The following is a 12,121-nucleotide window of genomic DNA, read 5'->3' on the forward strand; positions in this document are numbered from 1 at the left end:
ATCTTACACAGTGCACCTTTAAAATTGGATAAAGAAAGTCTATGAATAACAAACAATCCACATAGTTTCTTCAGTAGCCATTCAATAAAACTCCAATATAATAAGGAAGAATGTAGTGTAGCATGCCCTAATGGTAAGTCACCACTCCTCTCTCTCAGCAGTCCACAGGACACGTGAAGAACCTCCTGGCAACCTTCAACTCCACAGCTCAGTTGGCCCCTTCATGCCCATCACCATCCCTCCAGCGCCAAGGCAAGATGAATGCCTACACTAAAGCTTTGCTAAACAACAGCCCAAACCCCAGCACGCCTAACCCCCCCTGGGCTGATAACAAGAGGCCAGTCAATCGCAATGTCAGCTCAGGGGTTCTTAACATGGGTACAAGGTTTGAAACCTTCAGTGATGCAGGCGGGTGTGGCGAGAACTCTGGTGGGACTAAAACTCAGCTGCCTAAGCCTGTGGTGTCCAAACTATCTTCCAACTTCATGCAGCCTTCCCAATCCACATTCAACAACACCCCTGGCATCAGCAAAGACAAAGACAGGCCCACATTTCCTTCACCCTCACAGCTAAAGCCTGTTGGAGCACCCAAACCACCACTGAACCCCGGAAAATTGTCATCGCTCAACCCAACCAGCAGCACGGCAGCTATTGTCGGTACGGGTGGAGGGGCAGCAGACAGGCCCATGGTCCCGGCTGGACCAACGGCTCCATTATCAGGGTGGAAGCCAAAGCCTTCAGTGCAAATGAGAACCATACCAGTCCAAGAGTGTGCGCAAGAGAACAACGCCCAGAAGGAGGTAGCGCAGAGGACGCTGTCTACTGGCAAAATTACATCCCCTTTCCTGTGTCAACGACAGCAGGCAACACCCAGTGTAGACAAGGATGCTGATTGTGGTGCAGAAGATGTGGTTAAACCTCCTCCGCTTTCGAAACTGCCGTCCAGCAACTTGGGCCCTAAACTTGCAAACATACAAGTGGGGTTTAAACAGAAGCCTGACACTACTGGTGGCTTTATCCCCAAAGACCAAACCACTGAAGGCGCGATGCCCAAAATCAAGCCGCTGCCTAATGTGTTTGCTCTGGGGAAATGTCCCAGGAAGCCCCAGAGGCCGCCGCACGTTGACCTGAGTCAATTTACATCGTCGTCATCTAACACTGATGGTGAGCTTTTCACATCCATCAATTATATGTGACCCCCCCCCCCCCCCCCTTTTGATAGCACCACTTTGTCTACATGATTTTAATCACAGTCTAATGAAATTCCATTGATATTGCTTAAAATCTGAATCAGATCCCATACTTCTATACGCTGTCTTACAGCTATACAAAGCAATATGCATTACATCGGGCCTACCCACAGAGGATACATGGGTCAGATGGCCCGGTCAAAGCTGTCAGTGGCCCTACAGAACATTACGGCCTGTCCATGTGAATTACTCGGTGCACTGTGTATAAGAATGTTAGGCTAATGCAGTTTCTATTGTTTCCCTGACTACTTTATCCCTGTGTGCACAACTGTAGATCTTCTTCCACCTCCACCGTCTGACGTGTATGTGGTCCCCTGTGAATCAGAATTGTAAGTGCACACACGCCACATCCCCGTAGCTACAGTTTGTTTCCTTTTGCTGTATAATACTGGCATATCCAAAATAGCAATTGTAAGCCTTGTCTTAGACAGTGTCCTTGGTACTATATAATCTTAGGTCCCTGCACTCATGGTGAAATGGTTTGTACTGTTATGTTATTTTGTGATAGAAATTTAGCTGTTTAAGTGCCAAGTGTATGTGTGTATTGCAAAGCAAATAGCAATACTACTGTATAACTGACATTTTAAAATTTCAATATTGAAGCTTTAACTTAAGATGATGTTTTTTTTTCTAGAAACATTGCCATCGAAGAGCAAAGTTACGATGATGTGGGCCCCATGCAATCTCCACAGACACATCCAGGTTGCCATGTTACATCTTGTCTGTTATCAATGTTATGTTTGACTTATGTTATGTTTGTTTTGTTTGACATACTGTACATGAGATATGAGACTATGAGAGGCTAGTGCATAATTCATCAAATGGGTAAAGAGTTAATGATTTTGATTTTATATCACTTTTTTAGGAGGCATCTTTCAACACTCTGAGGTATGTTTTCCTCTCTAAGCTCTGTCAACATTTATGGCTAATCTAAGTCCAAGTCCACTGCTGATATACCAGTTTTTTTCTCTGTTGCTGTGCTTTAGGAAACAGGTGTGGATGAGGAGTTGTATGAAGATCTGGAGGAGAGATGGTGAGGGCTTAGTTATTCACGAGGAATATCAAAGGAGTAAAAAAAACAAACCCAAAAAACGTCATCCTCCCACTTCTGAGCTCAAAGAAGACCATGATTAGACACTACAAACCATGATTAATTAAATATATTGGTTATTTTGGGGAGTATTTGCTGTGATGAGTACAAAATCATGCACTGAAAACAAGTGAGGCTGAAAGTGTGGCTACTGATATGAGCATGAAGTACAAAAAAAAACCAACAACAAAAAAAACACTAATGCAATGTTATATATACGTGTGTGTATTGATCTCCATGGCTTTATCTACAGGTATGTCTGTAATTAAATATCCATACCGACATTTCTCACTTCTGTGTTTAGTTTCAGCCAGCCTACTGAACATTGTGAAAACTGTGTACACTAAGTTTCAAATATCTCATCTTGTCTTCTTCTAAAATAGGGCAGACAATGACCAGACAGAGACGAAGAAACCGCCCAGAGACGACCAGCGGAAATGCGACAAAGAGGAGAAGAAACGGCTCGAGCAGGAGAAAAAGGAACAGAAACTTCGCGAGAAGAAGGAGCGAGAGGCCCGAAAGAAATTTAAAGCAAGTCCAATTTGAAACACTTTCAGACGCCTGACACAAACGTGTGAACTCATGATGAGCAGCACAGAAACGCTAGATTAAGTGTTTCACCCCTATATAAGGCCATGGGCCTGCTGAGTAGCTGGGCCTAAAATGGGTGTGTCCACCTACTGTGGGCCTAGTGGAAGCGTTCTTGAGTGAGATCTCAAACGCCATACTGGTCATGGTGTGCTTGATTTGGGTACAAGATTTAGTTGTATTCTATTCAATTCTATTCGATTTAGTTCAATTCTATGTATTATACACACACGCAGCCTCTGCTTCCACATATGCTCCATCCATGCCCCCACAACTGTAGTCCATACATTCCTGCACCCACAGTCTATCCAGTGTTTCCCAACCAGGGGTACGTGTACCACTAGGGGTACGCGAGCACCCTGCAAGGGGTACTTGGAAAAATGAAAACATGTATGGAGCATAGTCACATTGGGATATAAAGCATGAGTCAGGGGGTACTCGTGGTATGATAAAAGGCTTAGGGGGTACTTAAGACAAAAAAGGTTGGGAAACACTGGTCTATGCTTTTGTTCATGCGCACACAGGGTATACTCCCCCATCACTTAATGCACTATGAACACTATGATTTTGACACAGTAGCCTACAGGCAGGCCAACGGAAATGTCACTGCATGCCACACTTTCACTGTAGTTCTATGCATGTGACAAATGAACATGCTTGTGTCACTGACATATTAGTATTGTGTTGTACAGTATTACATTACACTTAGCTGACACTTTTAGCCAAAGCGACTTACAGTTATTGGTTACAGTCCCTGGAGCAGAGGGGGTTTAGGTGCCTTGTTCAAGGGCACCTAAACCCATAGAGTGAGATAGGGAGTGGAAGGGTGGGATTTGAACCTGCAACCTTCTGATCTAAAGCCCATCTCCTTAACCAATAGGTCACGGCTACCCTACAGTTGTGTTGTATATAAATATACAGTAACTAACTGTAGTTCATGTCCAATGCAGCTTTCGGGAGCTGTGCAGGTGTTGCAGGAGGCTAAAGCTCGGGTGGACTGCAAAGGCGGCAGGAACGAGCTACAGCTGACTCAGGGAGAGACCATCCAGATCATCCGCATGACGGACAACCCTGAAGGACTCTGGCTGGCCCGGAACAGTGAAGGCCTTTGTGAGTATCAGCGTGTGCGTGTGCGTATGCAGGGCTGCTGACAGCTTTGGCCAGGCCCCAAACCCAAAACATACAGCGTACTGAGGACCCAGTTCCCCAGTTTCTCCCTTGGCCAGAGACAACCGACCATTTTGACCCCCACTGTCGGCTTTCCTCTGTGTGCATGACAGGCCGCTATGTCTGTGTTTGTGTTTGTGTATTTGTGAGTGCAGTAGTGTTGCACATCCTTTGTCTTCTCAATTTATCTTTCCCCAAATGAAACCAAATTATTACTTTTCCCTTTGACTCCTACTTACAGATGGATATGTGAAGACTGCATCTCTGACCATAGACCACAATGCACTGAAGGCAAACTGTGGTCAGCTGATGCAGGATGCAGCAGGCGATGTGTATGACGACGTGGGAGCAACAGATGGCACTAGCATGATGAACAGGTAGGTGTAGTGTGCTGTGTTTCCCAATGCTAGGCAGTTTGCTCTACATAGTCTAAAGCAGATTATTACCTCCGCCGAGAAGGTTATGTTTTTGGCCGCGTTGGTTCGTCTGTTTGTCTGTTTGTTTGTCTGTCAGCAGCATAGCTCCAAAAAGTTATGCAAGGATTTGGATGAAATTTTGAGGAGTTGTTGGAAATGAAAAAAGGAACAAGTGATTACATTTTGTTGGTGATTCTGATCACAATCCGGATCCAGGATTTTAAAAAAGATTCTTCCAAACAAAAGACAAAGGGGTGTTGCGCCATAAACTCCAGTCCTAGTGTGTATGTTGGTTCCAAAGCAATAATAAACAGAAGCAAAGACTAGAACCCACACACCAGCAGCCGATGCAATAATTGGTTTATTGCTTTACATATGTACAAGTGATAAAAGTGCTACCCAAAAGTACAGAATGTGGAAGGTCTGGTGACCGAAAACGTTCTGCACTTTTGGGGAGCACTTTTATCACTTGTACATATGTAAAGCAATACACCAGTTATTGCATCGGCTGCTGGTGTGCGGGTTCTTCTCTTTGCTTCTGTTAAAAGATTCTTCACCATTGTCAGATAGGGTGCATTTTAGCATTCCAGTTTCTAACTGGAACAAGGCAGCAAGACTTGGAAAAAAAGAATTGGGTGTAACATAGTCAAGTGTTCTATCAAACAGCTTCCTTGGTGGAGGTCTACACTCTCTGAGTGCATTTGTAGTTCAACATGCATTTGGTGTGCAATTAAGCAGTATTTGTCTTTTACTTTGCAAACTATGTCTTGTGCTACTGTAATCTCTAGAGTATTTATTTGGTTAGTAAACTGTGTTAAATGTTTTTTTGTTTCCTTTGTACTATTTGTGCTGTTGTTCTTGTACATTTGTGCTTCGTGCTTTTTGAAAGATGTGCATGTCAATCCTTAGTAACAGTCTTTGGCAGTGTTGATAATCATTTTTGATAAATCAATAATCACATGCTTCCTTTTCTTCTTCTCCCCCCCCCCTGAAGTTTTCCCCCTCCACCTCCTGATTTTATTGGAATCGACGGTACTCCTTTCTTTTTACGATTTTCATTTGTCTCAATGTTCCATTCTCAAGTATGACCGCATGATTTCCGTGATGTACAACCTCATTTCAATACCTAACAATCCAGTAGATAAATGTCTGCTAAATCAGCAGATTCCAATTAACACAGGTACAGTACCTGAGGTCTTTCGGCTTTAGCTAGAGCTTTAGCTTGAGCTTTGTTGAGAAATGACGCATCCATTTGGGAACATTTGGGGAAATTGACATTTTTGTATTGGGCATTGCAGTGCAATGCAATGCATTGCCAAATGCATTTTATACAGGTTTAAAAAGTATGTTCTCAAAATATTTGAATGGCAAGAATTCACACATACACTAGAAGATAAGATATCTGATCAGTCATTTCCAAGAATAACATGCAAAAGTAAAAAAAAAAATGGCGCTTACGTCACTTTACAACGAAAAAAAAACCCCTAATAGAGCTACTTTATTAATCCGGAGAGAAGTGTCCCATAGCACAGGGTGATGACATGAGATACTATGTGGCACTACTTAAAATGACATTCCCCATCCTTTGCCAATCTAGTTGTCCACCACTGTCACATTTCCTCTTCTAAACTGTTTGGTTGCTGAACTGTGACTTTTGTGGTTGATATTTTATTCTTGCACTGTAGATGAAGTGTACGATGATGTCAGCTCTCAGCCCTTCCCTCCACCCCCACCACCACTGTCTGGGTAAGTTTTGTCCTTCATGTTAACTCATTTTTAAAGGGACAGTTTGGTCAATTTCAACATGCAATTGTAATGCTCACACTACCCTGGACTTGTCAGTGCCTGAGATTTTTTTTTTCTTCTTCTTCAGCCGTTTCCGAGATCCTGGTCATTGTAATGGGGGCAGCTCTTTGTTTACATTTCAAAAAAACATTTTTATTTATTCCCAAAAACATCCAAAAGGTTATAAAACATCAGCAGACAACTAGCAAACAGCAGTACCTTTTGGGAAAATATTTGGAGTTGGCCTATGTTTCATTTTTTAAAAATGTAAACAAACGCTGCCCCCATTAGAATTGCTCATATCTCAGAAAGGGCTGAGCCGAAAAATGTGGCATCACCAGGTACTGACAAGTCAAGGGTAGCGTGAGCAATACAACTGCATGTTGAAATTGACCAAACTGTCCCTTTAAGATACATTTTGGGCGTTTATGCCTTTATTCAGGATAGGACACTGAAAGAATATGACAAGAAACGATTGGAGGAGAGAGGGAATGGATTGGAAAACGACCTCTGGTCAAAATCGAACCTGGGTTACTGGTGTAGTGGTACACCGTCTTCACCCATTGAGCCACAGCATCCCCATATAAGCCCGCTTGTCCTGACTGTTTTGTGTTAAAGTTTTTAGAAGTAATGTGGGTGACTGATCTTGCTACCTGGAAACACAGAGGTAGTCCACATGCATGCAGTTTGAACTCTGTGCCTACTTCGTACTCACCAGCAGGAAATGCAACATATCACCCACACCTGACTATAGACAGACAAGGGTGGTCTTAAACGTCTGTATAGCATCCGTGTAGCACTATGTTTAACACGTTGACCTAGAAAAGTATAGCAGGGTGAATGGTTTCCAAGGAGCATGTTTACAGGCATTGGTAGCAGACAGCTACAAAGCTGCAGGGACAAATGCATGGTTAAAGCTACATATAGGCTGAGACAAATGAGGCTGAGGGCCAAACAAATCATCCGCCCGTATGGCCACCGACACCACATATATATTTTTTCATTTGTTCCAACCTCATGGTGGGCCAAGTGTTTGCCATGCCCTGGCCGAGTCTGGCCAGCGGGCCGCCATTTGGAGACCACTGCTATCCATCGTCTGCCCTCTCTGGCAAGTAGCAAGTAATTGTAGACTTCTGCACTCTGTCTTGTACTGTTCATGTGTATTTTCCCCTAAAGTGTGGTATTGTATGTGCTGCTTTTATTTGTATCATCATTTTTATCAATTAATCAGTGAGTCAACCAATCAAGCAATCCACCAATCAATTAATGGCTCAATCAATCAGTCAGTCTGTCCAGCTGAGTGTCTGTTCATGTATTAATCTATTCATTTATCCTCAGTCTGCCAGGAGGAAGAGCAGAGGAGGTAGATGGAAAGAAAAAGAAAAAGTTTGAAAAAGATGAGAAAGAATTCAGGAAAAAGTTCAAGGTATTTTTTTGTTACCGTTAAGTGTGTTGCATGCATGCGCGCATACACTTTTACCCCACTTCTTTTCACTTTCACTTTTGCTCACCTATACAGTGCAGACCTTTCTAAATGCTTCTCTTCTGTGCTCATTGACAGTATGATGGAGACATCACTGTACTGCATAAAGTAGTGGTGGATCCAGCCCTCAGCTGTAAGAAGTGGGGAGGAAAAGATCTAGTCCTGAAACCAGGAGAATCCATTGATGTCATTGTTAAAGCACAAGATGGCAAACTCATTGGGAGGAACAAGGATGGCAAATGTGAGCTGCTAAATATTTTTAGTAATATAACAGATAACAGCTATTTCTAATTGTGATGATAATCATGACGATGACGACAACGATGATGATGATGATGATGATGATGATGATACTATTTGTGTCATTGAATAGTTATAAAGTAATGGTTTATTATTTTATTTTGTATTAATTAATATTGGGATATCCTTTTCATTGTTACAGTTGGTTATGTTTCTGTGGAGCACATCCAAACGTAAGTATATTGTCTAATAATAGTAACTCAGTAGTTTTTGTAGTCATTCTGTTAAAGAACCATTTAAATATCTACAATGGATTTAAGTTAAAGAGGTTCATGGATAGATTTTTGGTAGTGTACGGCATGATGGGCCTATATTGCATAGAGGTCATTGCATAGGTCACTGTTAATGTTAATGTATACTCAATGTCAAAATCTGCATACTGATAATTTGAGTGAATGTTTGTAGGACAGTTCATTAGCTCCTGTGAAAGTAACACAAATGATTAGCCTAGTAAACCAGTGCCACTCGCTGGACACACATCCAGTCTCACATTTAGGCTGGTTTATCAGGCTAACAAATTATTAATTTGTTATTTTTTGTTAAATTGTGATTCCTGTGTTTTGCCTTACCTTTGTCTTATAGCCTAGTCATGTTTTTTGTCTAACACCGTGCATTAATGGTTCTATTCACCCCCCTCCCCCTAGTGATGCAGACATATATGATGATGTTGGAGAGGGTAAGTTCTGCTTACATTTTAACCAGCAAAATTGTATTTATTCCTTCAATGGGCAAAACCGGATATTTCATCTGCTGTCATTCTTCTCATCTTGCAGATTGCATTTATGACAACTGAAGAATTGATGACAACTTGGTGTCTTCTGTGTAGTTTTTTATATATAAGAGTCAAAAGTTTGAATTGGTTTGCAAGCTATTTATGTGTATAGACTTTATATCGACTTTAGATCTATCAACTATCAACTGATCATGTGTGGTTTAAATTTGTGAAATAAAATGCATTAAGAACATTGAGAGTAAATTCTATTTACTGTCAATGATTAAGAAGTGTGGTTGGATGCAGCCTTTTTATTACGACTTTAGATCTATCAACTATCAACTGATCATGTGTGTTTTAAATTTGTGAAATAAAATGCATTAAGAAGTATGGTTGGATGCAGCCTTTTTATTACTGTTGTTTAATTTATTTGATCATTTTGATCATTAATTTACAGATGTGGTGAATTAAAGATTATTACAACAATGGTTAAATGTTTTCATGCGTTTCTACAGTAGATGGCAGTGTGAACAATCAGACGGCTGGATAGAAGTCAAAACCATAGAGAAGGAAAATACAGGAAGTATTTGTAATTTTAAAGATGGCGGATGATGAGCAGTCATTTGATGATTTCGAGCAAATTGATTTCTTGCGAGATAGACACATACGTTTTTTTCAGAGATGCCTTCAAGTTTTACCGGAGAGATATTCGTCTTTGGAGACAAGCAGGTAACACACTACCTTTGCGATATCAGGTCATTTGATAGTCTGTCAAACACAATGCTAGCAGGGTGGTTCGCAGACCATTCATTATTTGTTAGCTAAGTACTCGTCACGAAAATGTGTTCCTACAGGTCGTAATGGATACATTTTTATTGATATTTAGCACAATTACATTTGTGCTTTGTGACCCCCATATACGACTATTGTGTTCAACGCCATTTGATAGCCAGCCCAGTGTAAGTTGCTGGTTCGCCTGCCATGGCGAATTGGTCTGGGCAAAGGACAAAAAACCCTCACAATAACATGAAAACCTATCGCACGCTTGACATAAATATTGCATGTTAACAATGGCAGAAGAAATTTATGTTGTGTTGTACGGAAATTAATGACATATCAAGCATGACTACACATGATGTGTATTTGGGGCAGTAGGATACACCGGAAAGCCCCCCTATCACAGACATTCATTTGACGTTGTGTCCCACTTAACTCAAGAGATTCTATACATTTTGTGAAGCGGTACGACGAGGTAGGATCAACTCATAGAAATAATACAATAGAAAGTATAATTCTATGGCATCAACGAAGCACAGGTGAAATTCAGGCGTAGCAGTTTAAAAGTAATTCGAGCATTTCATATGCTGTGTCTTTCTTTTAACTGTAAGCTAATAGGCCACTTTCAAACAAATGACGCGCAATCGCAAATGGGCTCTAGATGGCACTTCAGCTCTTGTAAAAGCCACAATGTAACAGAGATAGTAAGATTCCTCTTGTATTTTCTCTGGCTCAAACCTAGTCAGAGGCACCCCTGGACAAATGGTTAAAAAGTAATGAAATCAATTTGCTGGGGATCCACCTCCTCTTGTCGTCAGCGCATGTGAGATTTCACCTTAACCTGGGTTCACGTGCGTCTGTTTGGTATTTTCCTTGTCAAAGCAAATGTGCTGTTGATTCGGCAAAAGCTAATTGTGTGGATGGAAGTCCAGGTGGTGTAACGTCATGAACTACACCGAGTATACCTAATACTAGCAGTCTTATCTCTGATAGGCCTTTTTATTTGTTGATTTTTGTTTATTAGGCTTAATTGTGTGGCACTTCGTATGGTCTGTCCTTGGATATCTATTATGGTAGCCAGAAAGACAATGTATTGTAGCCAACATAAGTGTTGTGTTATGTGTGTTCCTGTTGGTAACCCAGGGCAGGGCCACTGGCAGCTTTTTTTTAAAGGATAAAATCAATGGAAAAGACCCCCCCCCCCCCACACACACACACACACACACACACACACACACACACACACACACACACACACACACCGTGTGCACTGCAGGCAGCTACTCAGCAAAGTGCCACTTAGATGCTGCTGCTGCTGCTGTTGCTGCTGCTGCTGCCCCGCACAGCTCACTTGAGAAAATGACTGCATATGCGACACCCACACTCGCTCACTGTGCTGCTCTCAGCATGCTTACTGGGCTGCTGGCACTGCCATGTCACCACAGAGAGATGAAGTGCGATGCATAGGAGGCGAGCGCGCGCACACACACACACACACAGGCCACCTTGTTTTTCTTTTTTGTAACTCTTTTGGTTTTTTTTCTTACTTTTTTCAATGTAGTAGAAAAGTAAACAGCATTAAGAGTAACAAAGCTATTGCACAACCATTTTTCAGAATTTGTGATATGGTTTTGCCTCGCTGACTGTTTAGATTCTAAAAAAAAAAAAAAAATCAGTATAGTACTTTATTTGATCCTGAGGTTTCTAAGATGCATAGTTTGCAAGAATTTGTGTAAGTTAGGCCTTTCTGTGAGTGTTATAACTGAAAGAGAGGGTTAATTAAGCACTAAATGCAGCCTATTACATAGGTCCAAGAATAAGCTTATACCTTTACATCAGGAGGTGGGGAACCTATGTTTCGAATGCCATTTGCGGCCCTTGAGGCCGTTGTATCCGGCCCCCCATATCGTTTCAATATTATGCAGCTTCACATGAAATATGACATATTTTGTAAAGGAAACTTAGAAAATACATATGCAATACAATTGAGTTATAATTCAGGGGACCTAGAGAAGGTGGGGTCTGTTTTAAACTTTAAAGGTGGCTGCCTTCGATATAGGCCTAAAGTGCTGGGGGAAATCCTGGTTTGTGTTCATAATACGGCCCTTGGAGGACTTTTACGGCCCTCGCATTATTTTGAAATGGCCCCTCAAATGAAAAAGGTTCCCCACCCCTGCTTTACATTGTAGGAGTTGCAGCTTAAAGGTTGTTGGTTAGAATCCTGATATTGGTGGTTGGGTGTGGGAGTGTCTTTGTCAGTATCACTCTTGAACATGGCACCGTCCCTGAGCACTGCTCCCTGGACTCTGTTGTCATGGATACCCTTGTTTACTTGTGTGAGGGATGAATGGAATATTGTGTGTGTAAAGACAATGCCCAACAATACAAGGCAGACTTTCACTTCCATTATTCCCCTAGTCCTCAACTCCCATCTTTGGCCATTGGTGGCCACCATATGTCTTGGAACATTCTGTGGGATTTCACATTTTCCTAGTCCCTGCTATGCCTGATCCCATGGCATCTCGGGACTGCCTCACAGCGGGCCTGCTTTGT

At 41.8% G+C, this 12,121-nt stretch overlaps 2 protein-coding genes across 2 annotated transcripts in view; both read left to right on the forward strand.

Annotated features, from left to right (window-relative positions):
- Positions 1 to 22: 22 nt before the first annotated feature.
- Positions 23 to 9,237, forward strand: LOC134445129 (FYN-binding protein 1). Its single transcript, XM_063194214.1, has 15 exons — positions 23 to 1,164; positions 1,525 to 1,579; positions 1,885 to 1,952; positions 2,116 to 2,138; positions 2,237 to 2,283; positions 2,724 to 2,871; positions 3,879 to 4,038; positions 4,337 to 4,472; positions 5,506 to 5,543; positions 6,197 to 6,257; positions 7,635 to 7,722; positions 7,858 to 8,020; positions 8,222 to 8,252; positions 8,724 to 8,755; positions 8,853 to 9,237. Exons 1-15 carry the CDS (start codon positions 258 to 260, stop codon positions 8,870 to 8,872), a joined length of 1,977 nt encoding a protein of 658 aa, XP_063050284.1. The 5' UTR covers positions 23 to 257; the 3' UTR covers positions 8,873 to 9,237.
- Positions 9,238 to 9,392: 155 nt separating this feature from the next.
- Positions 9,393 to 12,121, forward strand: part of pggt1b (protein geranylgeranyltransferase type I, beta subunit) — a 37,553-nt gene continuing 34,824 nt past the window's right edge. The window contains exon 1 of the mRNA XM_063195670.1: positions 9,393 to 9,520. Coding sequence (XP_063051740.1) covers positions 9,393 to 9,520 — 128 coding nt within the window. The remainder of the gene's footprint in view (positions 9,521 to 12,121) is intronic.

The sequence above is a fragment of the Engraulis encrasicolus genome, chromosome 3 (genome assembly GCF_034702125.1).
Source record: "Engraulis encrasicolus isolate BLACKSEA-1 chromosome 3, IST_EnEncr_1.0, whole genome shotgun sequence".
Classification (NCBI taxonomy): Eukaryota; Metazoa; Chordata; class Actinopteri; order Clupeiformes; family Engraulidae; genus Engraulis; species Engraulis encrasicolus.

Bases quoted from the DNA above. Each gene is read 5' to 3' on its own strand.
- LOC134445129 (XM_063194214.1), top strand. From the start codon at position 258: ATGAATGCCTACACTAAAGCTTTGCTAAACAACAGCCCAAACCCCAGC. The intron at 5,544-6,196 runs GTACTCCTTTCT...CTTGCACTGTAG, and splicing joins TGATTTTATTGGAATCGACG to ATGAAGTGTACGATGATGTC. The intron at 8,253-8,723 runs GTAAGTATATTG...CCCTCCCCCTAG, and splicing joins TCTGTGGAGCACATCCAAAC to TGATGCAGACATATATGATG.